Source organism: Schistocerca gregaria, chromosome 6 (genome assembly GCF_023897955.1).
Source record: "Schistocerca gregaria isolate iqSchGreg1 chromosome 6, iqSchGreg1.2, whole genome shotgun sequence".
In the NCBI taxonomy this organism is placed as follows: Eukaryota; Metazoa; Arthropoda; class Insecta; order Orthoptera; family Acrididae; genus Schistocerca; species Schistocerca gregaria.
The window spans coordinates 190,694,871-190,721,698 of NC_064925.1; the positions used below are offsets into that span (position 1 = coordinate 190,694,871).

Sequence of the window (26,828 nt, forward strand, 5' to 3'; positions counted from 1 at the left end):
CATTACTTTTCTAACCTAATTAATGTATATTTCAAAACTGGATTAAAAAACCTGTCACTTAATGTTTGTTTTTATTATTTTTATCAAATCGTGTCCCAGTCATTCAATAGTGAAAAACATGCGTTTCCTATACTCAACCCTCCATGAAATGAAATGCCTCCCCCACCGCCCACTCTCCAACAGACTCTTGGTTGCCGGTGCAAAGGCGGGCGACAGGCAAGATAGTACGCCACAGCTGTCCAGGACGTCTCCAGACACGCCTCCACTGATCAATCGGTGAGATATTTGAACCCGGACTCATCACTGAAGACAATTATACTACACTCACCTAGATTCCAGGCTGAGGACGTGTCTGGAGAAGCTCCACAAAGATAATGTCCGTCCGAACACAAGAGTTTCTACTGCCAGTCCTCGTGCTTGCCAAACCGCTCCTTGGAAAGCAATGTCGCCGGATCCTAGTTGAGACACTTTGCAGCATTATGGGCAGAGCCCTCAAACCACCTCGGCATTTTAACCGCATAACGAGTCAAATGGACGGAATTTGGCATGAGATCACTCAGGAAGATTTCTAACAAGTCTATCATTCAGCACCAAGCCGAACAACTATTTGCATAAAGGCCAGAGGTGGATCAACACGTTGCTGAATAGTTGAATTTGTAAAGCTCTTTTTCTTGAATAAATCATCCAGTTTTTCTGAAATTGTTATCATTTGTCTGTTTGTACATGTAGATAATATCTACCGAACTCAACCACATTCAGATAATTACCGTGTTGTGTACTGTTTTTTTTTTGTTTTTCCTTCTTTCTTAGAGCATACATCTTAAAATTGAAATATTACGACGTTTAATCTTTTCAGACATTAAATGGTTCAAATGGCTCTGAGCACTATGGGACTTAACATCTGAGGTCATCAGTTCGCTAGACTTAGAACTACTTAAACCTAACTAACCTAAGGACATTATACACACTCATGCCCGAGGCAGGATTCGAATCCGCGACCGTAGCATGAGCGCGGTTCCAGACTGAAGCGCCTAGAACCGCTCTGCCACAACGGCCGGTTTCAGACACTACCATCAGCTGAAAAATAAAAAAGAGTTTAGTATTGCTAGTGGCTATTCAGAAAGATTGTGAATGGGAAACTTGACCGCCATAGTATTTCAGAAATGATCCACCTTGGTTTCACCTCCTGGCTATGTGAATGGCAAGATTACCGTCAGATTCAAGAACGATTGCCATATCCCATTTCGGTCTTCAGAATGTGTGGACTCAGGATGGCAGAGTAATCATTAAGACAGCAGCTGGAAAGAAGACAGTCACAAACATGACAGAACTGAATAGTATTAAGTGAAGCTACTTGAGCCAAAAGTGCAAACTTAACACCATTTGCAAATTGTAACAGTCCTACACTCAGATATAGTATTGTAACTGTATTAACTTTTTAATTATACCCATATTTGTACCTTCAACTAATTGTTTTTGTAACTGTATTAACTTTTTATTATTTTTTGTGTCTGTAGCTCTAATCATTGCTTAATTTTAGTTGCTGCTAATCCGTTTTTCATTTTCTCAGTTTATTCTCTTCCATTCTGTAATAGTTCCATTGCAATTATTAGTCTCTTCTTTAGTTCATTAGTCACCCATCTCTTCGGTTTCATAACAAAAATCACTATCAGTATAACTTTAGCAAATTTAAATCTAATTGTAGCTTCCTACGATAATCACTACCAGTATCACTTTAGTAAATTTCAATTTAATTCTAGCTTCCTACGATAATCTATTAAATATTAAGCTTACTTCTCTCTGCTGGCAGCATCAGCCTCTTAAATCACACCCCTTTCCCTTATTTCCACCCTAAGCTGTTTCAAATACGCTAATTACATTTCTCCTCTTACGATATAGGATACCCAGTGACACACAGCCGTCACTATTTTGTTCATATTCTCCTTGCACCGAATACCACTAATCCATTTTCTATACTCCCGCAACCTCAGGAAATCTCTTGCAGTCGCCTTTCTTTCGGCACTCGCGGAGTCAAAAACAGGGCGCGCAAAATCTCGGACACCCCTGTATTATGTCACTCAGCGGAAACACCGGCCAGTGCCCCTCGCGGCAGGTAGTGCCTAACAAAGGGACAAACCAGTCTGCCACCCTACTCCAGGCTGCTCAGCGGAACGCGTCAGAGCTTTTAGCAGCTCACTGCAACATCCAGTCTTTACCTGCGCATTACGAAGAACTTAGCCTCCTCTTCAACCAACTAAACTACCACGTAATCCTCTTATCCGAAACGTGGTTGAAACCACACATATCCTCTGCATCTATTCATCTCCCACGGTGCACATTTCTTAGGGCAGACAGATAAAAAAAGCGAGGTGGCGGGGTCGGCGCGTATATACGAACAGATCTCAAAGCGAAACTCTTATGTTCGTCAAATCCTGCTGAAGAAAAAGAGGCTGAATTCATGTTCATTGAAATAAATATACAAAATCGGAAATTCTTGACTGGCGTCGTGTACAAGCCGCCAAAAATTACATTCACTTCAGTGTCAACACGAACATGTCATCGTAATGGGTGACTTGAACATAGACCTGCTAAGAGACACTCCCTCCGCAATAAACCTAAGAAGATTGTTTAGTTGCAATAGCATGAACATTCTTCCATTACAACCTACACACCATACGGCGTACAGTCATACTCTTATAGACGTAATCGCAACGAAACAGACAGATGTTGGTCAATCATCGGCCCCTGGCCTCTCAGCACATGAAGTAATATTTCTGGCCTACTCTGTGCAGCCCCCAAGGATCAAATCGCGTTACATAACTTGTAGGAACATGAAACGTATTGACCTTGACGCTCTAAAAGCCGATTGCTCAGACATCTCATGGCATCAAATAATCAGAGAACCTCCAATCGACGGCAAAATTAATGAACTTGGTGATAAACTCACTGCCCTCTATGACAAACATGCACCTGTGCGCACAGTCCGTGTAAGAAAATCTCCTGCACCATGGCTGACAGTTGAATTACGTCAAATGATGACTAATAGGGATGCTGCCCACAGGCGTTTCAAGGCAGATCCGAAACCCGAGCGTTTCGAAGAATATAGAAAGCTACGGAATAGAGTGAAACAATGCATTCGCAATGCCAAAATCAGGCACGCTCGCTCCCTTGTATGCAGCGATCTGACACGCACGACCAAATGGAAGAATCTCCGTAGCTTGGGGGTCGGAAAAGCAAAATCGGAAACTACTTTTCATGTGTCTGCTAACGAATTTAATGAATTCTTCTCTGCACCTCTGAATAACAGCACGGCTGATAATTATCGTCCACAAGAATCCCCAAACAGGATAACTAACAACGATACCTTCCATCTAAAACATGTAACAACAAATACAGTAAGAAAAGCAATAATGAGAATCTCTTCTTATGCAATAGGTAACCACAGTATCGGTATAACCATGATTAAGAATGTTGCCGATATCTGAGTACCTGTCTTAACTGACATATTTAATTTTTCCTTCATGAAAAGAATATACCCCACTGCATGGAAAAGAAGCATAATTTGAGCCATCCCTAAGATCGAAAACCCGCAACTGCCTAGTGATTAGCGATCAATTAGCATACTGCCTGGTGTTTCCAAAGCACTTGAATTTATTGTTCATGATCAAATCACTGAACACTTGCATGAATTCAGTCTATATGACAAATTTCAATCCGGTTTCCGTAAACATCACAGCACAAACACTGCTCTAATTAAAGTAACTAATGACCTGAAATATGCCATCGACAATCGAAAGGCAACAATATTGACGCTACTGGACTTGAGCAAAGCTTTTGACACTGCTAACTTTGATATATTGCTCAGAAAAATGCAACAGCTTAATTTCTCTGATAGTGCAATGAGATGGTTTGAAAGCTACTTAAAAGACAGACAGCAATGTGTTGTCTGCGTAAATGAAAAATCCTCCTGGAAACATGTTTCTTCGGGAGTGCAACAAGGATCAGTCTTAGGACCACTTTTGTTTTCTTTATATGTCAACGATATTTCGTCGGTTCGGTCGTCCTGTAAATATCATTTCTATGCCGACGACCTCCAGCTCTACCTAAGCGTCAGACCTGAAGATGTAAACACTGCAATCGCTCTGATGAATGATGATCTGTCTTCAGTAGTGACATGGGCGAAAAACCTGGGGCTTAAACTAAATGCAAAAAAGACGCAAGTAATCTTAGTAGCCCATCACAAATTAATAAGTTCAGATTTCCGCGAACGGCTACCTCCTATTCTGCTCGACGGTACTCCAATACCATATCAGAAAACAGTGAAGAACTTGGGTGTAACTTTGGATGAGCATCTCAACTGGGCGGAGAATACAGTCGCAGTGTGCCGAGAGACGTCTGCTTGTCTCTATGCTCTCAAAAAGTTTCGGAACATATTTCCACAGGACTTGAAACACCAGCTCGTGCAAGCACTCGTTCTACCAAACCTCCACTATTGTGATGTGATTCAACAAGGCATGAGTAGTGAAAACAAAAGACGGCTAGAGCTAACCATGAATGCCTGTTTGCGTTACACCTGCAACATTCGCTGATATGATCATGTTAGTGCTTCATACTCCGAGCTAGGGTGGCTGCGGCCGAACAAATTGCGTGACTATCACACTCTGTATACTTCACCGACTCCCCGTCGAGCAAACACCCCAGTACCTTGCTTCAGAGATTAAAAACCTGTCATGCCATCATAATCGAAACACGAGGTCACTCTTATTTGGTATCCTAACTGTGCCTACTCACAAAACAAAAACTTTTGCAAACTCCTTCTCAGTTGCCGCTGTCCGCCTCTGGAAAAAACTGCCCCTTACCTAGAGGAAAATTCAATCTCCTGCTGCTTTTAAGAAGAAGTTGAAGCATTTCCTACTATCATCCTCATAAAGTTCTCCACAAAATTAATGTAAAAGGCCACTCCTCTCATCTGTCAAATAGCAAAGCTAGCGTCTCCTATCTTGCTCCTGAGATGCCTTCCTCTTCATCTATCTCTATTAGCCACGCAATCTTCTTTTCCTTTATATTTCCTTAATTATGTTTCATCATGTCTCTCTATTCTTCTCCTCCCTTTACAATGAGTCTCCCTCATCCTCCCTGCTGCCAGCACTCCTATCTAAAATATTTCTCTTCAATAATGTATTTTTCCAGGTGTACCTTTCTAATTGTTTATTTCACTTTTTGTACTAGATGTAGTTTAACATGCCTACTAAAACATATGAATGTAAAATAAGTAGAATGCCTGGTTAGACGTAAGAGAGGGCCTGATGGCCCTAATCTTGCCAGGTTAAATAAATAAATAAATAAATTTGAACAGGTCGAAGCATCGACAGCAATTGCATTGCTGCCGGTTCGAAGCGACAGTTGCAGTACGAGCGCACTTGCGTTTTCCGCTTGAAGAAAGCGTGCATCCTGCAAATTGTGACACTCGCTTGCTGTTATGGAATTTGTCACTCATCTCAATGTCAGCTATGACAACTCACAACAACTGGAATAAGAGTTCACCAAATAACTCCCCACGATTAGCTTTAATGCTCGCATTGGCTACTAAAATCGCAGCAGAGCGCTCAGGTCACTACTGAACGCTTATTGGCTGTCGGAGAATGCGCGATGTAGGTGTGGAGAGCAAGGATGAATTTTACCGTCATCTTCCGTGACTCCATTTATGGTCGCTAATGACCAGCAAAAAATTTTACATTGTGCATCAAATTCCTCTACATTGAAGAAAGTGAATGCACGGTTTCTGATAGCCAAATTATTTGCCTGGTGTTCTTTCAAGCCACTATCAATACAGACGTTTATCTTCAAATTTTCAGTAACTTCCACTCTCAGTTACGGTAAAATGAAACAATACTGCATTCTTCAGCGAGGTACAGCTACGTGCCAAGTGTTTTATGTCTTTACAGCAAGTAGAGATTTGTGGCCGCTTCGTTCACCAGAAAAATGTAGGAAAATAAAACAGAGCATAAAGTGAATGAAAGTATGCGCCGTAATACTGATACAATCGATGTTCAATTCTGCCGGAAGTGAGTTACAGTGCGATTTCATGACCAAAAGAAAATGAATAGAGGTGCAGGCGACATTGCAAATATACGCTGCAATTTTAAAATTATAATTTTCAAAAGTATTTTCAGTTTTAGGATTCCGTACCTCAGTCGGAACAAACAGTCAGTCCATCTGTCTGGCTGTCTATACATCTGTCTATCCCACTGTTAAAAATCATTTTTCTCAGGAACGAGTAGACGTATCACGTTGAAATCTACGTCACACACTGAAGTCTGCGGTCCGTTGGCGGTGTAAAACATTGAAGCTCCTAAGTCTATGGAATCAAAAGATACGAACAGGTACGTCACCTGGTTTGACGCTTGCAAACTCCATTATCAAAAAATGTAGGGTACTTCCTGTTGGTCTACAAATTTGGCAAAAGCAAGCTGTCACATTACAAGTAAAGAAAAAAAATGGGAATTTATATCACATGAAAAAATATTTCTTTTGTCATTTATTAATCGGCTTCGAACTTAAAATTAGAACATTCTCTAAAGTTTCGAAATTCCGGGAATCGATATGTCGCCAGTATCAACGTCTATAACAGGCAAAAAGATTCTTGATTCCCCGGGATGGATGAACTGTCTACGTACGTAATTATGTTTTGTATGGGACCCTCAGAGCGCCAGTCCTACTCACACATGGTCAAGTTTTTAAAAATAGAATGGCGTTTTTGTATGACTGAATGCACGTTTTATTGACATGGCGTCGCTTTTATCTTGGACATAGTGCACTTTACGGTTTACTCTGTAGTCGTATGTATTTATACGTGACCATTAAACGCATTGTAGGTAAATGTGCAAGCAATTTATATTATACTAACTATAGTACAATCAAAAAATAGAGGAGGAAAAAAAGGAAAAAAAGCACGAAAAGAAAAATCAGCAAGAAGTTAAAAACGCTTACAAGACTTGAGTAACAATATTGAGACTGTAGACTGTGGTTTATATTGATTCAGTGAGAAGTGAAGAGAGAACTAAGGGTATTTCAAGAGATAACCATGAGCATACTTCTGAAAGTCAGAAATATTGTAATTTGTCTGACGTTATACGGTCAATTATTCCATAGTCGAGTGTTTGCAACACGGAAGGGCTTAGCATTAACAGACTATCGCTACATCAAGGTTTTTTTTATTTTTGCTATTTTTTTCGTGATTTTGTGCTGGAATTGCCAGCGACTACATAGGCCACTGTTAACTGAATGGAACTAGCCAGGCACACTGTGGATCATAGAGAGATGCGTTCACACGGATGAACACATTGGTGTCTGTTTGTTAGTGGGATTTTCACGCTGCGTTTCCGCTGCCATCTGGTCGCAGGTGCTGGAAACATGGTGCATTTGCACCGCTGTGTCGTAGTCTCGGCTTACTGTCTATGAAATGGAACTTCCAAACTGTTAGTTAATCAAATTGAATGACATGTTTCTGCACACAGGAAGAAATAATATAAAAAGAGATAAAGGATGAGAGAACCAAACAGTGACCAAATTGGGATGGGACGGAGGAAAAATAGAATTAAATAATAAGTGACATAGGTAACTGTTTTAAATAACGCCCGTAAAAATTAGAATTTAAAATTTGTTCCCCAAAATGCATGAAAAAAATTGATAGTTGAATTATGATATTACAACAATTAAATGTCGTTCGATAACGTTAACTTACCGATCTCGCTATATTACCAATCCTTCAGTGGGATTGGAGATCACCAAAAGGCTATTATTTCCTGTGGTCGTGTACCCAGCAAGCCTTTACATTCGTTAGCAAAATCTTAGTGCTCTTGTTGTTTCACAAAATTTTCCCTCATACCCACATTAACAGTTGTTCGAGGACAAATCCTACATTCGTTTGACAAAATACCAAATGAACCTTCCACAAAACGCTGCGTTCGTGGCAGCCTATAGTTTACGATTTTTAATTTATTAATATTTTTGTTTCTGGAATCAATAATTTGCACTTGCTTCTGAAGTCTCTACGGCCACAAACACGTTGGTGACTTTCAGAACGTTAGAGCAACGAATGCTTCGAGACTTTGCATTTCAGCGAAGCATTCTTTTGTCGTTAGTTATGAGGACATATAGTCGACAGTTGCACGTGCATCTCATGCGTTTTCCTACAAGGGGACCGTTGAAGATCTATTGGTAGCAATTAATTTTCCTTTAATTTGTGTTAAAGGTTCCTTCACGTATTGGATTGCGCTGTGAAACTTTGTTTACTATCTCATATTTCATTGACATTAGTCAGACTGCTTTGTCGTTCATTAATGGGTCAAATTTCATACAAAATGCAATATTTTCGGGTCGTTAATACCGGAATCATAATTTGTTATGCACCCATAGGTTAAATGAAGAGAAGGAAGTGGCAGCTTTCATTTCAACAAAGTGTTAAAAAAAAAAGGAAAGGAAAATATATTGGTCTAAAACCAGCGTGACAGTTTCTTCTATCTTTCGTTTGTGGAGACTATTAAGCATCACAAAAATTAAAATTTCAATTATATTCTACGGAAATAGACATTCATATAATTTATACAGGACTTCCCGTACTAACCATGTCAGTGACTTGAATTTTGAATCTCAGAACGTTACCATGGACGTCTTCATAATCCAGTGGCTTAACCACTTTCAAAGAACCAGTTCCGTCATTGTTTCGCACAAGTGCGAATTTATTTGCTCCGTAACCACTGTTTGCTACTACCTGCAGAAAATATAAAAACCGGTAAGAAATTGCTTCAATTTACATATGAGAGTACTAAACGCTGAAACTTGCAAGACTTAAAGGATATTCAGATGACATTATTTTACCTTTTAAATCTGAAATACTCAGCTATTGTTTAAATAATACAGAAATTCTAAGACTGTCATTGAAGACATTGGTTCGTTAAAAATTTAAAGCGATGCATTCATAGTTATTTCACGATGGTATAATGACTTACCTCATACTGAAACATGTTTTGCTCATCTTGGTCCCGTACAGTCACTGTGAGGATAGGTTTTTGTGGTAGATTATCGCCGTCTGTTTCATCAACTTCTACAAACCATTCATCCTTAGAAAATTCTGGGGGCGTATCGTTAACATCCCTCACTGAAATTGATATGGTAGCAGTTCCTGCCAGAAAAATTAAATTTATGTTTTTTTGTCTTCTTACTTTACATAAATTTGCGACCATAAGCTAAGTCGAAAATATTTCCCTTCTAAATGCATCAGATAGAGGCCAGTTAGATGGGAGACACAAAAGCCAACATGAGTTCTATGGTATACTGCAAATGTTGAGAAGAGTCATGTGTGAGCTGTTTAGGTACTGGAAATATGCACGTGGTATGACCGCGAACCTTCTCCTCACGTCACCGCCTCCAGGTAAAATACTGATTTAGCACAGCAATGCATGGGCCTGTATAATTCAATATCTTGTGTTAGTTTATATGCCAGAAAGAGAATGGGACACCTGAGGTGCAATACTAACAATGAAAGCATCTTGCACCCATGATTTCTGTGAAATTCGCAGAAAATATAGCTCTTTTTCTATTAACACGTTGTCTGTTCATTCAGTACAAATTTTACAATTGATTTTAAACTAGCTTCCCGATGAACTAGAGACTTGAAACTTTCTACATTGCAAAGAACTCGATGACAATTCAATATTAATCCGCTTTCGTGTGCGGCGGAGGTTACTTTGGGTACTTCTGCTATTTTCCCGTTTACCTGTTCCACTTTCGTACTTTTCGTGGTAATACCGGTTGCTGATAAGGCCCTGTGTGTACTCAGTTATCTCTAATTTTTACCGTACGAAGAAGAAATGTATTGGAAGTCAGGTGACAAGTAACTGAAATAATCCTAAAAATTCCACCATGTCTCTATTGTCATCTCATCAAAATGTTAGAAATCGATTGCAGAATGTGACACATATAAGACTAAATAGCAGGAAATAATTATTTATACAAACATCTTGTAATACAACTCATTTTTTAAAACGGTGTAATAGAGTATAAAATAATTTCTCCAAACCCCATACACATTCCTAAATTCGTACAGATAATCCTGAAAATTTATACTTGTAACTTTTTATAGCTATGGAAGTACTTGTGGAATTTAAAATGAAAAACGCGGGGGGAGGGTTGGAGTACAGGGGTGGCATGCATTACATAATTGATACATGAACACCTCCTTACTATTTTCTATTGCATGCACCCCACTTTCGTCGTTCTAAATTCAGCTATTAAAATTTTACTTTATGGGGCTGGGATGAATTATTTTATACTCTCTACTTTTTTAAAACGTCTTACATTGGATTTTTTATTGAAATAATTATTTTGTTATTTACCCCTCAGTTGACATTTTATGGTGCTCAGCAACCAATGAATACCCAAGATGTAAGCTGGAAGCTGGTGTTTGTGTGTGAGGGACGGCGGGAGAGACATATTCAATTCATGGAAAGATAATGGAAACGAGTCATAGTTTCTTATAAAAACAATCTCGTAATCATTTAAAACATGTTTATTAACAACGAAACACACTATATTTGTAATAGCTGCCAACTACCTACTATGTTCATAAGTGATAGTTTGTCCATCTTGTTTTGATGTCAGGCAGGAAACAGTCACCTTGCGAAAACTTTGTGTTCACATTCTTGTAGTTTTTGACATTTACAAAAGAAAAAACTAAGTGAATTACAGGTCCTACTGGAAGCATTTAAGCGTTTAGATTACAAAACAAATGGTTGTGGTTATACTTGCCGCTACTCATTATTCATTAAATGCTCTGACTCTCTTGAAACTTATACAGAGTCGATACATTTGTGTGTGGCGTGGCAGAAAACGATTTTATGTTTGTGTGTGTAGTAGTGGACGGAAAATGATCTCCCCTACGCCTCCCTCGCAACGCCCTTGTTCAGTTTACTACTACCACCATCAACGTCCTTATTGAGTACCCAGGTCTAGCCCGGTTCATGGTTCACTGTGCGCAATTCAAACTGCAAACTGCGTATCTAAAGGCTTGCACGAGGTATAAGAATTGAGTTTGGATTGCGGAGTATCTATGTAGATGTAGATGAATAGATCAGTGCATTGGTGGAGCTGTCATTTATACTAAAGTGATTCGTGTGAAAAGATTTCCTACGTGATTATGACCATACGCCGGGAATTAAGATGCTTTGAACGTGAAATTGTGGTTGGAGCTAGATGCATGGTACCTTCCATTTCGTAATTCATTAAGGAATTCAAAATTCCGAGATTCACTGTGTCAATAGTGTGCCGAGGATACTAAATTTTAGGCATTATCTCTTGGGGCGGACAACGCAGTCGCCTTCACTTAACGATTGTCAGTGCTAAAATACAAGCAACACTGCGTGAAATAACCCCATAAATGAATGTGGGACGTACGGATAACGTATTCATTAGGAGAGAGCGGCAAAATTTGGCTTTAATGGGCTATGACAGCAGGCTACCTACGCGAGTGCCTTTGCTAACAGCACGAAATCGCATACAGTGCCTCTTCTAGGCTTGTAACCATATCGGTTGGACCCTGGACGACTGGAAAACCTTAATCTGGTCAGATTATTTCCGATTTCAGTTGATAAGAGCTTATGGTAGGGTTCGAATGTGGCCGTCCATGACTACTACCATGCCAACTGGGATGCCTACCAGGAATCCATCTCCTGAAAGCCACCCTCTTACGTATCGCCATCCTGACGAGATCATCCACGCCTCGTCCTTCCTTCAGAAGGTACTTATCGACGCTGTGGAGGCCCATGTTCCTACTAAAACCATCCACCCCCACAGTCCCACTCTCCCTCCGTGGGCTGTCCTCCTCTTCCATGAATCCCGTCGCCTCTATCGCTCCTTCCTGCGCACTCATGACGGGGATACACTCCAACGCCACCGTCAAATACAGCGACACATACAGAACCTTATTATAGCAACGAAACACCTAGACTGGCGCCAGACCTGCACACGACTCAACGCCACCCTCCCTATCAACTCCTCCAAGTACTGGTCCGCCTTCCATAGCCTTACTGGTTCCATTTCTGCACCCCACTAACCCTCTGCTGGCTTCTACCCTGACCTGTGGAAGACCTCCCACATCCTCTTATTGCTCAAACCCAACAAGCCCCCTTCTGTCGCATCTTCCTATCACCCCATCTGCCTCACCTATGTATCCATCAGCACCTCACTCAACACCACCTCCTCCCCCTTACCCAGTGTGGCTTCTGACCCACCTTCTCCTCCTTCTCGTTCTCATTCTCGTTCTCGTTTTCGTTCTCGTTCTCCTTAACCTTGTTCACCTTCTTCTTCTCCTTCTCCTTAACCTCGTTCACCTTCTCCTCCTTTTCCTTAACCTCATTAACCTTCTCCTTCTTCTCCTTAACCTTGTTCACCTTCTCCTTCTCCTTAACCTCGTTCACCTTCTCCTTCTCCTTCTCATTAACCTCGTTCACCTTCTGTTCCTCCAGCTCAACTCCCATCACTCTGCCATTTTTGTTTCCCTTGACTTCCAAAATGCCTATGACCATCTATGGCATCGCAATCTCCTCTTTAAACTGCAAACCTACGCCCTGCCTATCGATTTTGTCTGCCTGGTCGCCTCCTTCCTCTCGCACCATCCTTCCTCTATCACCCTCCACAACACCAGCTCCCGTATCTTTTATCCCACTGCTGGTGCCCCCCAGGGCTCTGTCCTCCCCCCTCTTCTTTATCCCTTGAATACGGCTGATATGCCAAAGCTGCCACCACCAGTCCACCTTCTCCAGTATGCCGAGGATACTGCCTTCCTGGATCTCTATCCTACCCTTCAATAGTCCCAACATACTTCCAAACCCACCTTAACCTTTTCACCACTTGGTGTAACCAGTGGTTCCTCCTTCTCAACCCATGCCAAACCCAGGAAATCATAATAGGCTGCTCCTTTCGTCACCATGATTTCTATCTCACCCTTTATGGTCGTCTCATCCAGCTCACCCCTACCCTGAGATACCTTGGCCTCACCCTCAACCGACACCTCACCTGGACCCCTCACCTCCAGACCATCCAGCAGAAAGCCGATTCCTGCCTCTGCCTTCTGAAACTTCTGTCTGGCTGGACATGGGGATTGCATGCTTCTACCATCCTCCACACGTACAAATCCCTCATCCGTCCTATCCTCTGTTATGCCAACATTGCCTGGATCTCCGCACCCACCCACTTTTACAAGGCCCTCCAAATCCTTGAATGCCATGCGCTCCACCTTGCCTTCTGTATCCGCCTTTCTTCCCCCACACGGCTCCTGTATGACCTCATCCCCTTCCCTCACCTCCTTCTGTTCCTCCAACATCTCCACATCCTTTACATTGTCCGCAGGCTTGATCTCCCCCATCCTCTGGTTTCCTCCTTCCTCTCCACCCCCGCCTATTGCCGCTCCTATATCGCTGTATCCATCCCTCTCTCCACTCCACACCCTCCATCTACTTCATCAGGGCAATTTCCATCCCCTCCCCCTCCCAGATGATGAACATCGCCGTGACATCTACTCTTCCTTCCAACTATAACCTGGCCTTGTTCCCTCCCTCCCCAGGGCTCCCTTTTTCCTCTCCCCTCCTTCTCTCAGAGCGGATTTTCCTCCTTTCCCCCCTGAGACCCTGCACCCCATCCTTGCCTCTTTCCTTCCCACATCCCTCCCTCCCTTCTTCTGGTCTCCCTCATCTCCTTGCACTTGGCAGATCCTCTGTTTTGATTATCGTCAGTGTTGTGTTTAGTGCTGTTTCTCCTGTGCGTCAAGAGGTGTGATTTTAATTGTGTGCAGCCTTGAAGTTCGCCGTCAGTGTTTGTTATGTGCTACGCCATCCGTCGATACTTTTATGCTCCGGTCATACTGCACTTTGTGTTCTTTTAATTGTCCCAGTGTATGATTTTTTTGTGTGTGCTACTTTTTTACGGTTTTTATCTCCATTTTACAGTCACCCTTTTTTGACTAATGCTTTCCATGATGTTCCCCCTTTTTATATCGATGTTCACCATATTCTCTCCTTTGGATATTTTTGACTGTCTTCTATTGTTTGTCCTATGTCTTTCGGCTGAAGAGCAGCGCATATGCTGCTGCCAGCCAGCTCCGATGGGGAATTGAAATACAATAAAAAAAAATCGAATGTGGCGCAGACCCCACGTAGCCATGGACCCAAGTTGTCAACAGGGCATTGTACAAGCTGGTGGTGGCTGCATAACGGCACGGGCCGTGTTTACATTGACTGGACTTGGTCATGTCAAGCAGCTGCATTATGATGGGCAAAAGAAGGTTCAACCCGCTATTGGGAGGTATCCCATGACTCACGTCATCGTAGTGTGTGTCGGTCCATGCACGGCAGCGTGCGGTACCAATATATTCCAAAAATCCGCGCGCGAAAATGCGATTTGGCATGGGTCGTATATCGGGTCCTATTGATCACAGAGAGAAGGGGTAAGAGTTCGGAATAATCCTTGGCCTAACGACCGTTTGTAAATATTTTGGAAGAATAGGCATATTGTAACTTTACTACAGGACAAGATCAACATTTAAATACTATACACTTCCTCCAACCCATGACAATTCAGCATATCGGTTGGTTCTTTTACATTAGGTGGTGTCTAGGATGGACTTTAGGCGGCTCATGAAGCGCCATTTGTTCAGGGACGGTTCCTGAGAAAACAACGGAAAACTATTGTTTTGGGGTTCGAAAAGCACCAATTGTGGTGATGGTTACATCTATGATTTCTGTTCATGGCAGATCGCCGAAATTTTTGTCGTATACTTTTAAGATGATAGTCTTGGGAATGTTAAAGCATTTTTCAGTATCACTGTCCGTCACCACGATGCAGAGGTTCAAAGTTACCGTACTTACGCACGTAAAATAAGCACGTAATATCCGGTTTTAGTTGTAAATGTTGTTTAACTAACGTAGTGAAAACACAACAAACGTTATTAGATGGTGCCACCATGTGGCGCAAACACCTCAAAAATATTTTGTCATACGAAATTCTTTGTACTTGCAAATCAAATACCGTATCTTTTGGTTTAATGTAGTTCTAGCTAAAAATGAGCATTTTTATGTAAAATAGTGTAAAGTGTGCTTGTGTTGGGTGGGAGACAATTTTGTGTTAACGTTATACTACGAGGGGTGTTCAGTAAGTTCCAAAAGGATGTTGGGTTTATTCACGATTCCAATCCACCATATTATTTCCCACGTTTTTGAATACAAAACCCTATTTTTCAACATAATTTCCGTTCAATGCGGCGACCTTACGCCACGTCATTGGGAGGGCTTGTATGCCCGAATGGTACCACTCTGATGGTCGTCGTCAGAGTCAAGTCTTGATGCATCAGTAATCTCCCCATCGTCGAAATAGTTTCTCCTGTATAGTGCCTCCTACAATGAGCCACAATGCAGTCAGAAGCTGCCAGACCAGGGCTGTAGGGCACACACTTTTGAACACTCCAGCTGGTGGACGAAGGAGTCAGCACTACTAACAGAGACGTTCAGTTTTGCAGCAAGGTTGGGGTTTACGATCCGTCTATCCCCTCGACTGCGAGTCTCCTCACGTTCCAACATTGCAGGAGTTCCAGCTATGTGCTGCCGACTGGTACAGAATAGGTTTACGCCACCTAGTTGTGATGACGACAGACATCTCACCCAACGAGTCTGATAACTGCCAGGTCTCCGTTGACACTCTGCAAACGCCTTTGAATATCTGTGATGCTATGATTTTAGGCCAAAAAAAACCCTCACTGACAGCGCTCTGCTTGGAACGAATCTCCATTACAAGCGCTACCTTGAAGGCTACGTAGATCGCCGCCACCTATCGGGGTTTCATGAAACTATAAGGGCTGAAACAGGAATATTTCACTATGTTCCACAATAAATTCCGCATTTTATCAATCGAAATTGGTCTTCAACTAAAGTGTTGCATTACTAATTTGTAATTATTTGTTGTTTCTATGTCTCAAAGAACGTAAATATATCGAAGTACATAAATAAACTGTCAAAATTTTACTGACCAACAGAATTACTTTTATCTAAGCAGCACACCCAGCTACAACAGAGAAAAGAAGGACACCGATGAAAAATTCTCCTGTCAGAGCACAATAAAAGGTAAACATCCTCCTATTTCAAAGGCTCTAACAGAAAAGTGGGGAACCAGCTGCCAATCGTCACTTCTTCTTCCTCACCAAAACTTTTGACAGGTAAACATATTTGCGCTTTTTGTGCTGAAAGGGAATAGCAGAGAGACAGTAACAGCGAAAGAGAGAGCAGCCAGCGCCAGTGGGAGAGAAAGAGAGTCGAGACGATGATGGTGGGAGAGCAAAATTGGCACTGAAAGAGAAAGAGAGATGACGGTAGTAGTGTGAACCAAAGAGAGAGGAGATAGTCATGGTCACAGAGACAGTGGTAGTAAAAGTGAAAACGAGATGGATGGAGAGAGTAGCAGTGAGAGCAAAAGAGAAAAGAGACACTGGAAAAGAGATATGAGTGGTGACCATAGATAGGCTTGAGGAGTCTGGACTCCTCCCCCCACCCTGTCCCCCTCCCCACCAGACCGACGAACTTCAACACGAGGAAATTTGCCTCCTTTTCTCAATCCCTTGTACCCATAAGTTAAAATTTTCCAATCTTTGATCAATACGCCAAGAAAACTACCCCCAAAGATGTGTGTGGAGAGGAGACAATGGCGGTTCAAGAGAAAGACAGCAAACTAAGCGAGACAGAAAGAGACAGTGGGAATGGAAGAGAAAAAGAATGGGACGATGGCAAAGAGGCCGAGAGACAGTGAAAGTGGCAGACATGGGGACTAACGAAGAGCGTGGAAAGGGGATGAAGTCATTGACAGTGAGAGAGACAGTCAGGAGAAAGCGACAACAGGAGAAAAGGAGACACTGGGAGAGAGGCATATATAGACCATCGCAATGAGAGCGAGAGGTCTGAGTATGAAGGCTCCACTTCAAAGAGAGGCTGGATGAAAGGATTTAGAACATCCTGTGTTAAAAGAGTACAAATATTTGCTTGTCAAAATTTCGGATGAGGAAGGCTGATGAGGGTTGAGACGGCTAGTTCCCCACTTTTCTGTCACAGTCTTTTAAAGAGAAGCATACTCGTCTGTTTTGCACTCCGACAGGAGCATTTTGCAGCTGATTCATCCAGTGTTTGAGAATGAGAACGCTAAGTGATTTGCAATAAAATTTTCCATTAAATTTCTAACTTTTAGCAAAATTTTTGTCACTGGCATTCCCAACCCTTCCCCCCCCCCCCCCCCCCCTGCTCCACTCGCCAAAATGAAGGAAAGGGAAATATTTATTGCTTACTAAATTTTCCCTGTTAATGCAGTGAAACTACCGTATTTGGCACGACGTTTTAATTTATTAATACTTTACTGCTATCACTATTCGCAACACACAGTACTCGCAGACAGTATCCACATTTACCACTGAATGTACCTGCAAAATTATATGTACTACACATACTTCAGAAGATATGAAGTTATAAACATTGAGATACATGAAAAAGTAACTTTTTCTTAAGACAGAGCGCAAATTGAGGTTTGTCCATAGTAATAAGAGCTCTTAGTGACATCCAACAATCTTTAAATGTAGTTTCCAATCCTTCTTAAACATTCTTCTGCTTACATGCTTAGCGACAAAATTTCAACACATTAACTCATCTGTAAAATAATCAAAAGTTTAGAGATCTTTTATACACGGGAGTCTGAGTCTTAATAGAATCATGGGTTTACTAGTGGGTAGCTAGCTGTATAACATGAGGTGGACCTGTCAGTTCATTTTTGAGGTGTTTTGAGCTGTATGGTAATGACAGATCTTCCAAGGATGGACAGTTATGAAAGTAATTCGTTTTCTGATAAATGTTTAACACAACTTTGAAACATACTTGAACTTCACAAAACGTTGTGCAATATTTTATTTTCAGCTTATTGTACTGAAGGGTGTCAAGCAATAGTAACTTTGGTATTTAAAGGGTGCTAATGACTAGATTTGCTGTCAAGGGGACATTAATTAAGGGCCAATAATTACTGGCGAGTAAAGGTGTTTCCGGAAGAGACTTAGCAGTTACTGAATTACCAGTGCCGTTACCTTGGAGTCCCCCTCCATCTGTGGCGACCACCTGGATGGAGTAACCAGGTGTGCGCTCGCGGTCCAGGCAACAGATCGCAGTCGATACTTCGCCAGTGTCTACGTCAATTTTAAATATGGCCGAGTCCGTGTCCTCGTCCACAGCGTTCTTCTCAATGGAATATCTGACCTTCGCATTGCTTCCCTCATAAGGATCGTCGTTGTCCACTGCTGTCACATTCAGGATGATCGTTCCTAGTAAGAAGAAAAGGCACATAATATGATTCGGTCTGCGACAAACAATGAGCTTACAGGTGTTGAACTTGTTTATTGGAGTTGACGGGTGTTGAACTTACTAGTTGTGTGGTGTGACTGTCATTATGTGATGCTCTTGAAGAGACGATTACCATATACTAGGTGTCCTAATGTCTTGTTTCAAAACGACGCAAATGATATAGGGAATCAACAATGTTCTTTAACTTAGGAAGCCTACTGTTCAAAGCACCTGGTTTTGTGCATAAAGTGAGGAATTCTATGTTAGAAGACTATAGCCGATCACTTTGCTATGACCAACTGAGTACGTCGTAACGTACGTTAACGCTGTACAGGTAACAAATATGCTGCCTGCTTTTGTGTCTTAAGCACGAATAAGGTATCACGGAACATTATTTGACCAATAGTATATTAATGCGGGATGTGTCCACCCTTCGTCCTTATTAAGGCTGAACTCTGCTGAGGACACTTTCAATGAGGTGTCTGACTGTCTGTGGAGGAGCGGCAGTCCATTCTTCCTCAAGGGCCGACACCGGGGAACGAACTGATGCTGGACGTTGGGGTCTGGAGCGAAGCGGACGTTTTAATTCAGTCAAAAGGTGTTCCATAGGGTTCAGGCCGGAACTGTGGACAGGCTGCTCAATTTCAGATGTTACTGACGACAAATTGTCGTCTCAAAGTTGCTGCATTATGATGAGGTGCACCGTCATGCTAGTACAGAGGAGCTCCGTCTTCCTTTACCGTACACACTAAACAATACTGTAAAATGTGTTCATATTCTACCGCATTTAGCGTTTCCTTAAGTGCAATAATCGGACTACACCTAACTACGAATTACACCTCCATACCATGAGAACCCTGTTGTCACTACACTTGATGGTATGTACGGTTCTCCAGGCATTCGCCAAATCCAAATCCATCGAATTTGGCTGTTCAGTTTCAATGATTTTGGTTTGCAATGAAGTCCACATATCTGCGTATGTGATGAGAACTTTTTCCCACTAAAGATCTTCATAGCGACGCCAGATGTTTGGCACACTCATAGTTTAGAGAGCCAATGTTAGTCACTATTGGACGAATAGGATCATCTTTCTTAAAAATCTCTGGAAATCCATCAGCAGATTTGGGTTCAGTTAAAGATGACTAGATGATGCAGAAGGTCGGGATTTACAAGATCCCCCCTCGAATGTAGCCTTTCATATATTGGATACACGACTCGTACAGTTCATGAAAGATATACAGGACACCACAGGTACACCCAGCTCTTACAGCCCAATAAAACTATAGCGGGGGTTGTATTGATACTGATCAAATCACGATGCTCCGGATGGCTGGGGTTTACAGGATCAACTACAAATGTGGCCTTTCATACACTGAACAGATGACTCGTACAGTCCATGCAAGGTATGCGGAACATCGCAGGTACACCCGGTTCTTGCAGCTCTATAATCGGCTGCAGCAGAGTTCTGTGTTGATACAGGTCACTCTGTGTTGTACGAAAAAGTCTGAAATCAGTGACTCACTACATTTTAGTAAATAAGCTAGCGGATCGAGTAAGAGATACAACGGTTTATAGAGGACAAGATATGGGTTCAGATCATTTTATATTAATCTCCAGAATAGATCCTTTTGCTACATGGAACAAAATTATAAAACAAATAAGTAACCAACAAGATCAAAATGTTTATAAAGTATATTTGCTTGACGAGGAGAGCATCAAACATCCTCGCTGAAGCAGATTAATTGAAGAGTTAGCAAATTTACAAACTAAACACAATACAGAAGAGGAATGGAAAAATCTAAAGAAAGTCATGTAAAGAGTACCAGAAGAAAACCTCGGTAAAAAGAAAATTAAAGGAAGAACAAGGACCTAAAAATGTGAAATGAGAATATAATAAAAGCTGTTAAATAAAAACAAAATGCATATATAAAACACTTGAGCAACCCCACAGCTGAAAATATGCAATTCTATATTGCTAAATGTGCAGTAAGAAAGACACACCAAGAGCACTGACATAGATTTATTTCTAATATCGACAATCATGTTCACGAGAGGCACTAAATGGCTTATAAGGTGTAAAAACCTTTAAACAGAACATTAAGAAGGGAAGATACTAATATACAACGTTGAAGCAGAACCATGGGAAAGTTATTACAAAGGATTACGGTATGATGATTCAGTACAAGGAACTGAAACCGAAACAGTAGATGAAAGGAGTTTAGATGAAATGCAGTCTGACGAAATAAAATCTGCCTTAACATCACTTAAGTACAGAAAAGTGACAGGAAGAGATGGCATTAATACTGAACTGCTACAATACGGAGGAATGATGTTACATCTGCGAATGCTACATCTCTTAAACGAATGTTGGGAAAGCAAGAGAATCCCAAAAGCCTGGAAGATTGATAGAGTTGTATGAATTTTTTAAAAAGGAAACAAAACCTTATGCAGTAACTACAGGGCAATAAGATTACTAGACTTAACATGCAAGACATATGCTAAGACTTAAGAAATAACGAAAGTAGTACTGCATGGGGAACAAACGTGTTTTATGAAAGGACGCTGTGCGATAGATGCAGTTTTTATTTTACATTAGATAGTACAAAACTGTAGAGAATATAATAAACACACACTGCTTTTATTGATTAAAAAAAAAAAAGCTTTTGAGAGTGTCAATCGGCAGAAACTTTGAAAGATAACGACGAAATAAACGTGGTTATCCGAAATATCTAATAAATATGATAGAAAGTGTGTATCAAAACACGATTATCACTCTAGACCTAAACGGAAAAATGAGTAAGGAGATACCGACTAACAAAGGAGTATGACAAGGCTGCTGTACCTTTCCAAATTTGCTTAACATTTACATACATGAAATAATACATATGTTTAAGACAGAATTCTAAAAATGTACATATCTAGACGGGAGGATTCTTTTAAACAACTTACTGTATGCTGACAATGCAGCGATCCTAGCACGTAAAGAAGAGCACTTTCAGAAAGGAATGTGCTTACTGAAATAAATAGCTACGATATTTGATATGGAGATTTCAACATAAAAACTAAGACACTGGTCTTCCTGGGGGAAAGAACACAATCAAACTAAAATAGTAGTATATCAAAAGATTTTAGAGCAAGTAAAACATTTCAGTTAGCTAGGATGTGAGGGGATGCAGGACTACATCAGAATATATAGAGATTAAGCTTAGTAAATTTAGCCAGGTATGTGGAACAATTAACAGAAACCTTAACAACAAAACTAGGAAATATATTCAAATAAAATTCTACAAAACATTTGCAGTCCTCACAGTTTTATATGAAAGTGAAATCTGGATGATTAGCAAACAGCAAGAAAGTCGTATTTAGGCGCTAGGAATGAAATTACTTAGATGAGTTAAAAGTTGCAGAATAGAAGACAAACTAAGGAATCAAGATTTTACTTTAAGTAATAAAATTATGGAGTACAGAAAAAATTGAACAAACACAGAAAGAATGAGGAGTGTGTAATACCACAACGAAGCATAGCCAAGGCGCAAAGGTTGAATAAGTGAACGCTGATGCCATCTGTTGGATAGTTGCGCAAACAAAAGCACAGGTGCTTCCGCCTGGTGGCAGTCAAATGAAATAGCGCTACGAGTAAGACAGTATCTGAATAGTGCTGCGCTCGGACGACGAAATAAAGAAGCATTAAACTACGATAATATTATTACGTATAGTAAAACTATTAAGTTAATAGGTTATATATATATATATATATATATATATATATATATATATATATATATATATATAATGACTGTAATTGAATATTGTAATGTTATGGTATGTCCATTTGTAAATAGAGAACTTAGCATAGAGTAAATTAATTTTTAAATGTGAGGGAAATCCCCGAGAACGCGGACAATGCAGGTTGGCGCGTTAATTTGGCAGTAGAGAGAAATGTGTTCTGGAACTGTTCAGATGCAGAACAGAGATTACGCGGCACGAAAGTGACGGTTTTAGTACGGTACGGTAACGTTGCTTATAGACAGTTAAAAGTGAGCTTACAACAAACAGGAACTGGATTTATGGTGTGTTAGCAAGTCAAATGGACAATAAGGCTTGCAGGATGCATCATTTCGACGGAGACGGCTTGTGAGCGATGTAGTTTCTGTTCCCGCTCAAAAAGCACATGGCACGCCTTGTGGAAGTCTGCGCAATTTACGACGGACTGCAGCGACCAGCAGTAAGGTATGAAGTGACCAGTGTCTGTAGCTAATGTTGCAATGTGATCTTAGTACCATATGAGATCCATTGATGAGCTCACGCCAGCACAAGCGACGAACTAGATTTATCGTACAACAGTGTTTTTATGAACAGTGCATTTTATACCGCCGCCATAACAAGTACATTTATCCGTAGCAAAAAGTTTATGTGTTTATCAAGTCAAGTTCTCTACAGTGTAATGTCTGAGTGAAATAATAAGATTGTTATTGAAAGTGCATTCCATGAGTGTTATCAATTAATTACAGCAAATAGTTCATTATTATTCCAAATCCATCACTGTATGTGCAGCAATACCAGTAAGAAGGCTATATTACGTGAGTATCGGCGTATTAATGCAACAAGAGGATATAATCGGAGTTAACGCCGAAAATTTCCAAAAAACGCCGGATTATACAACTGACTAAAGACGCCAGGTACTGTGCCACATTAATTACAGTTCAACTCGATGTGGTGGGTTTTCAGTACATTATCAACATAAAAACTCATTCAGTTTCATTAGAACAAAATGATTCTAAAGTAATGTTTTTAACATCTCTAGTAACTATCAGTTCTATAGTGTTCATTGATTATTCAATTAAAGAATTTATTGCTACCACAGTACTCATTGTACCTTCAGTACAATGCAAATTCAGTAACATTAAAATCATTACTGACAGTTGGTGTAGATCAATCTAACTTACAGCAAGTTCAAATGTTTATCATATGTGTGTGTATATTGTGTTACGTAAATGTTGTTCGCCTGCTAGGCGTGATTAACGTACACCAGTTAGAGCATTCTGTTCAGTCGCTTCAAAGAGGTTATTTTTGTTCATAAAAATCATAATTCATTTAACATTCGATTTCTTGTACGCCATCGCCAATATTTATTTAGTAATTCCGTGTAGTAGTCTGAACTACATAGCAAAGCCGCTTTCCAGACGTCCGATGCCGCATGGTCTAAAAATATTACAGTACATTCGGATAGAGGCATCATAAGTGACAGTCTTCTCTTAAAGGCCAGAAATTGTAAATGCCAAGGAAGAAGAGACAGAGGAAGTCCCAAGTAAAGATGTATACCCTAAGAGGCAATTACCCCTAATACATGAAGAGAAGAGGAGGAGGAGGAGGTGGAGGAGGAGAAGAAGAATAAGAAGAAGAAGTGGGTCGAGTAAAAGAGATTTACGCCACACGCTGCATTGTACAATTGCTCACCACTGTCTCTTCGTTTGCGTCTGTAAGGAGCCACGCGCCTTTTGAGTCGCAGTTATTGGAGTGATGTTGCCCGCTAGAAACCGAGTGATACCGTGCATTGTGGAAGTGTGTGGTCGGGAACTTCTAGTGAATGATTTCACCACAGGAATGCAATGTTGCAGTCACACTGCCTGTTCCGTGCTGTCTCACCTGCTGGCGCGTTTTCGATGACTTGTCCATGATAGAGCTGCTGCTGGAAGGCGGGCGCGTTATCGTTGACGTCGGTGAGGGCGACCTGCACGTCCGCATAGCCCACCAGTCCGGCGCCGCCCTCGTCTTGAGCGAACGCCGTGAACCTCCACAGAGGGCGGCCTTCCGGGGGGTCGCGGTCCAGAGGCTGCAACACCAGAAGCAAGTGCTAAAAAAAAAAGACTAATTAAAGCCAGGCCCTGAAAGACTGTGCCTTTGATAGCAAACAACAGGTAGTGTTTCGCTAGAACTTCCCGCCTTAGACGCTGGCAATGACGGCTTGCAGTTGACTACTGTTATCAGGAAAAGTAGTGCACAAGTTGTCCCTGGAACTGTTGAGCAGTCAGTGGTAGTGACATCGTCGTTTCGCTCTCGCACCTCCTTAGGTTCGGCTGCTGAAGTACCAGTCTGGCAACCACGATGCGATTCCAAGGTGGAGTAATCGTTGTGCCCGTCATATCTCTTAGCAACTGTTGTAATGGTAGTAGTGGGAGTGGCAGCACTGTGTTGAGCTTTGAGTGATTACATGCTTTTAACCATTTATTTACCAACCACACAAAATCTCATTTTACAGAAATCATTAAAAATGTTTTAGTTTTGAGTCAATCGCTTGCAGAGCCCAAAAAACAGTAATAATTTACACTGAAGCGCCGAAGAAACTGGTATAGGCATGCGTATTCAAATACATATATATGTAAACAGGCAGAATACGGCGACACGGTCGGCGACATTTACAGAAGATAACAAGTGTCTGGCGCAGTTGTTAGATCGGTTACTACAGTGGCAGGTTGTTTAGATTTGAGTTTGAACATGGTGTTATAGTCGGCGCAAAAGCGGTCAGACACATCTCTGAAATAACGATGAAGTGGGGATTTTCCCGTACGACCATTTCATGAGTGTACCGCGCATATCAGGAATGTGGTAGAACATCAAATCTCCGACATCGCTGCAGCCGGAAAAAAGACCCTGCAAAGATGGGACCGATGACGACTGAAGAGAATCTTTCAATGTGACAGAAGTTCAACCCTCTGTTGGTCCATTATGGCCAGGGGACATGCTGGTACGTACTTTTCAATTCAATAAACTTTACCAACAGCTGTACACTATAAGATACTTTATTTGAAAGAGTGACAGCAACTGTCACGCTTTTGTATGAATCAGCTGCACAACGACTGGAATTCACGATATCCAGTTTTATGGCACTGTGCTATATGTTCGTTGGTTTGCAAAGAGGGTATGGAGCCTGAAGATGACAAAATGAATTGCCGAAACTGGTTGCTTTCAGAACAAAATAAAATATCTTATGTAGTTCCAGAGTGTAGCGCCTAGAACCGCTCGCTTGAAAGGTTTGGATGCTGACACTTGTGGCCCAGTGTTGAAATCTGCAGCAATTTGCAGAAGGGTTGCAATTCTCAATTTAATAAACTTTACCAAGCACCGGACGTGCCGTACTTGCTTCCATTAAACATCAGGCTTCTCTTCCCAGCTGCGGACCAGTGCGAGACGTGTAAGAATGAAGTCAATGAGGATTTGGAAGTTACCGAGAAGAATGTGGCACCTTGTCGACTCCAGTTCTTCACTGGGTTTCTCGGATCTCGGATCGAACAGTCCGACTGAGATGGTTCCGCAGATTCTCGATTGAGTTTCAAACCGGGGTGTGTGTTGCTGAGGGAGTGAGCTTTACTCGCCCTGGTGTTCTTCGAACCACGCACATATCCTGTGAAGTGTGTGGCAGGTTGCGTTGTCTTGCTGGTAGATTCCATTGTGCCGAGGAAAAACAAACTGCATGTAGGGGTGGACTTGGTCTCCAAAGATAGACGCATACTTGTGTCGATCCATTATACATTACAGATCGACGAGATCACCCTGCGAATGCCACGAAAACATTCTCTATTCGTAACATCTCTCCTCTGGCCTGGATACTTCCGACGATTGTTTCGCTTCACGCGTTACACGCCAGTGTCGATCTTTGCGATGGAGTATAAACCGTGGTTTGTCGCCACTAAGTGGACAGTTGCGGTACTGGCGAGCAAAATCCAGCCTTCGTTGGCTATGAACAGCAGTCACTATGGGCGAATGAACTAGACACCTGCTCAACAGTTGCTCCTCTGTTCTCCACAGTCATCGCTCACCCCTGTTATATATGGTCCTTGGTGAATCACTGTTGCCATGGCTCTGGTTTTGCGTAACACCACTTTGCAATGCACGGTATACCTTAAACACCGCTGCACGAGAACTACACTACTGGTCATTAAAATTGCTACACTACAGATGCGAAATTTAACCGACAGAAAGAAGATGCTGTGATACGAAAATGATTAACTCTTCAGAGCATTCACACAAGGATGGCGCCATGGCGACACCTACAATGTGCTGGCATTAGGAAAGTTTCCAACTGATTTCTCATACACAAACAGCAGTTGACCGGCGTTGCCTGGTGAAACGTTGTTGTGATGCCTCATGTAAGGAGGAGAAATGCGTACCATCACGTTTCCGACTTTGATAGAGGTCGGATTGTAGCCTATCGCGATTGCGGTTTATCGTATCGTGACACTGCTGCTGGCGTTGGTCGAGATCCAATGACTGTTAGCAGAATATGGAATCGGTGGGTTCAGGAGCGTGTTACGGAACGCCGTGTTGGATCCCAACGGCCTCGTATCACTAGCAGTCGAGATGACAGGCATCTTATCCGCATGGCTGTAACGGACCGTGCAGAGACGTCTCGACCCC

At 41.6% G+C, this 26,828-nt stretch overlaps 1 protein-coding gene across 1 annotated transcript in view; it reads right to left on the bottom strand.

Moving 5' to 3' along the window:
- LOC126278799 (neural-cadherin-like) overlaps positions 1 to 26,828 on the bottom strand; it is a 232,353-nt gene that overhangs the window by 131,787 nt on the left and 73,738 nt on the right. Inside the window, exons 5-8 of the mRNA XM_049979072.1 lie at positions 24,060 to 24,246; positions 18,161 to 18,394; positions 9,008 to 9,184; positions 8,627 to 8,769 (exon numbers count right to left, since the gene is read on the bottom strand). Coding sequence (XP_049835029.1) covers positions 8,627 to 8,769; positions 9,008 to 9,184; positions 18,161 to 18,394; positions 24,060 to 24,246 — 741 coding nt within the window. The remainder of the gene's footprint in view (positions 1 to 8,626; positions 8,770 to 9,007; positions 9,185 to 18,160; positions 18,395 to 24,059; positions 24,247 to 26,828) is intronic.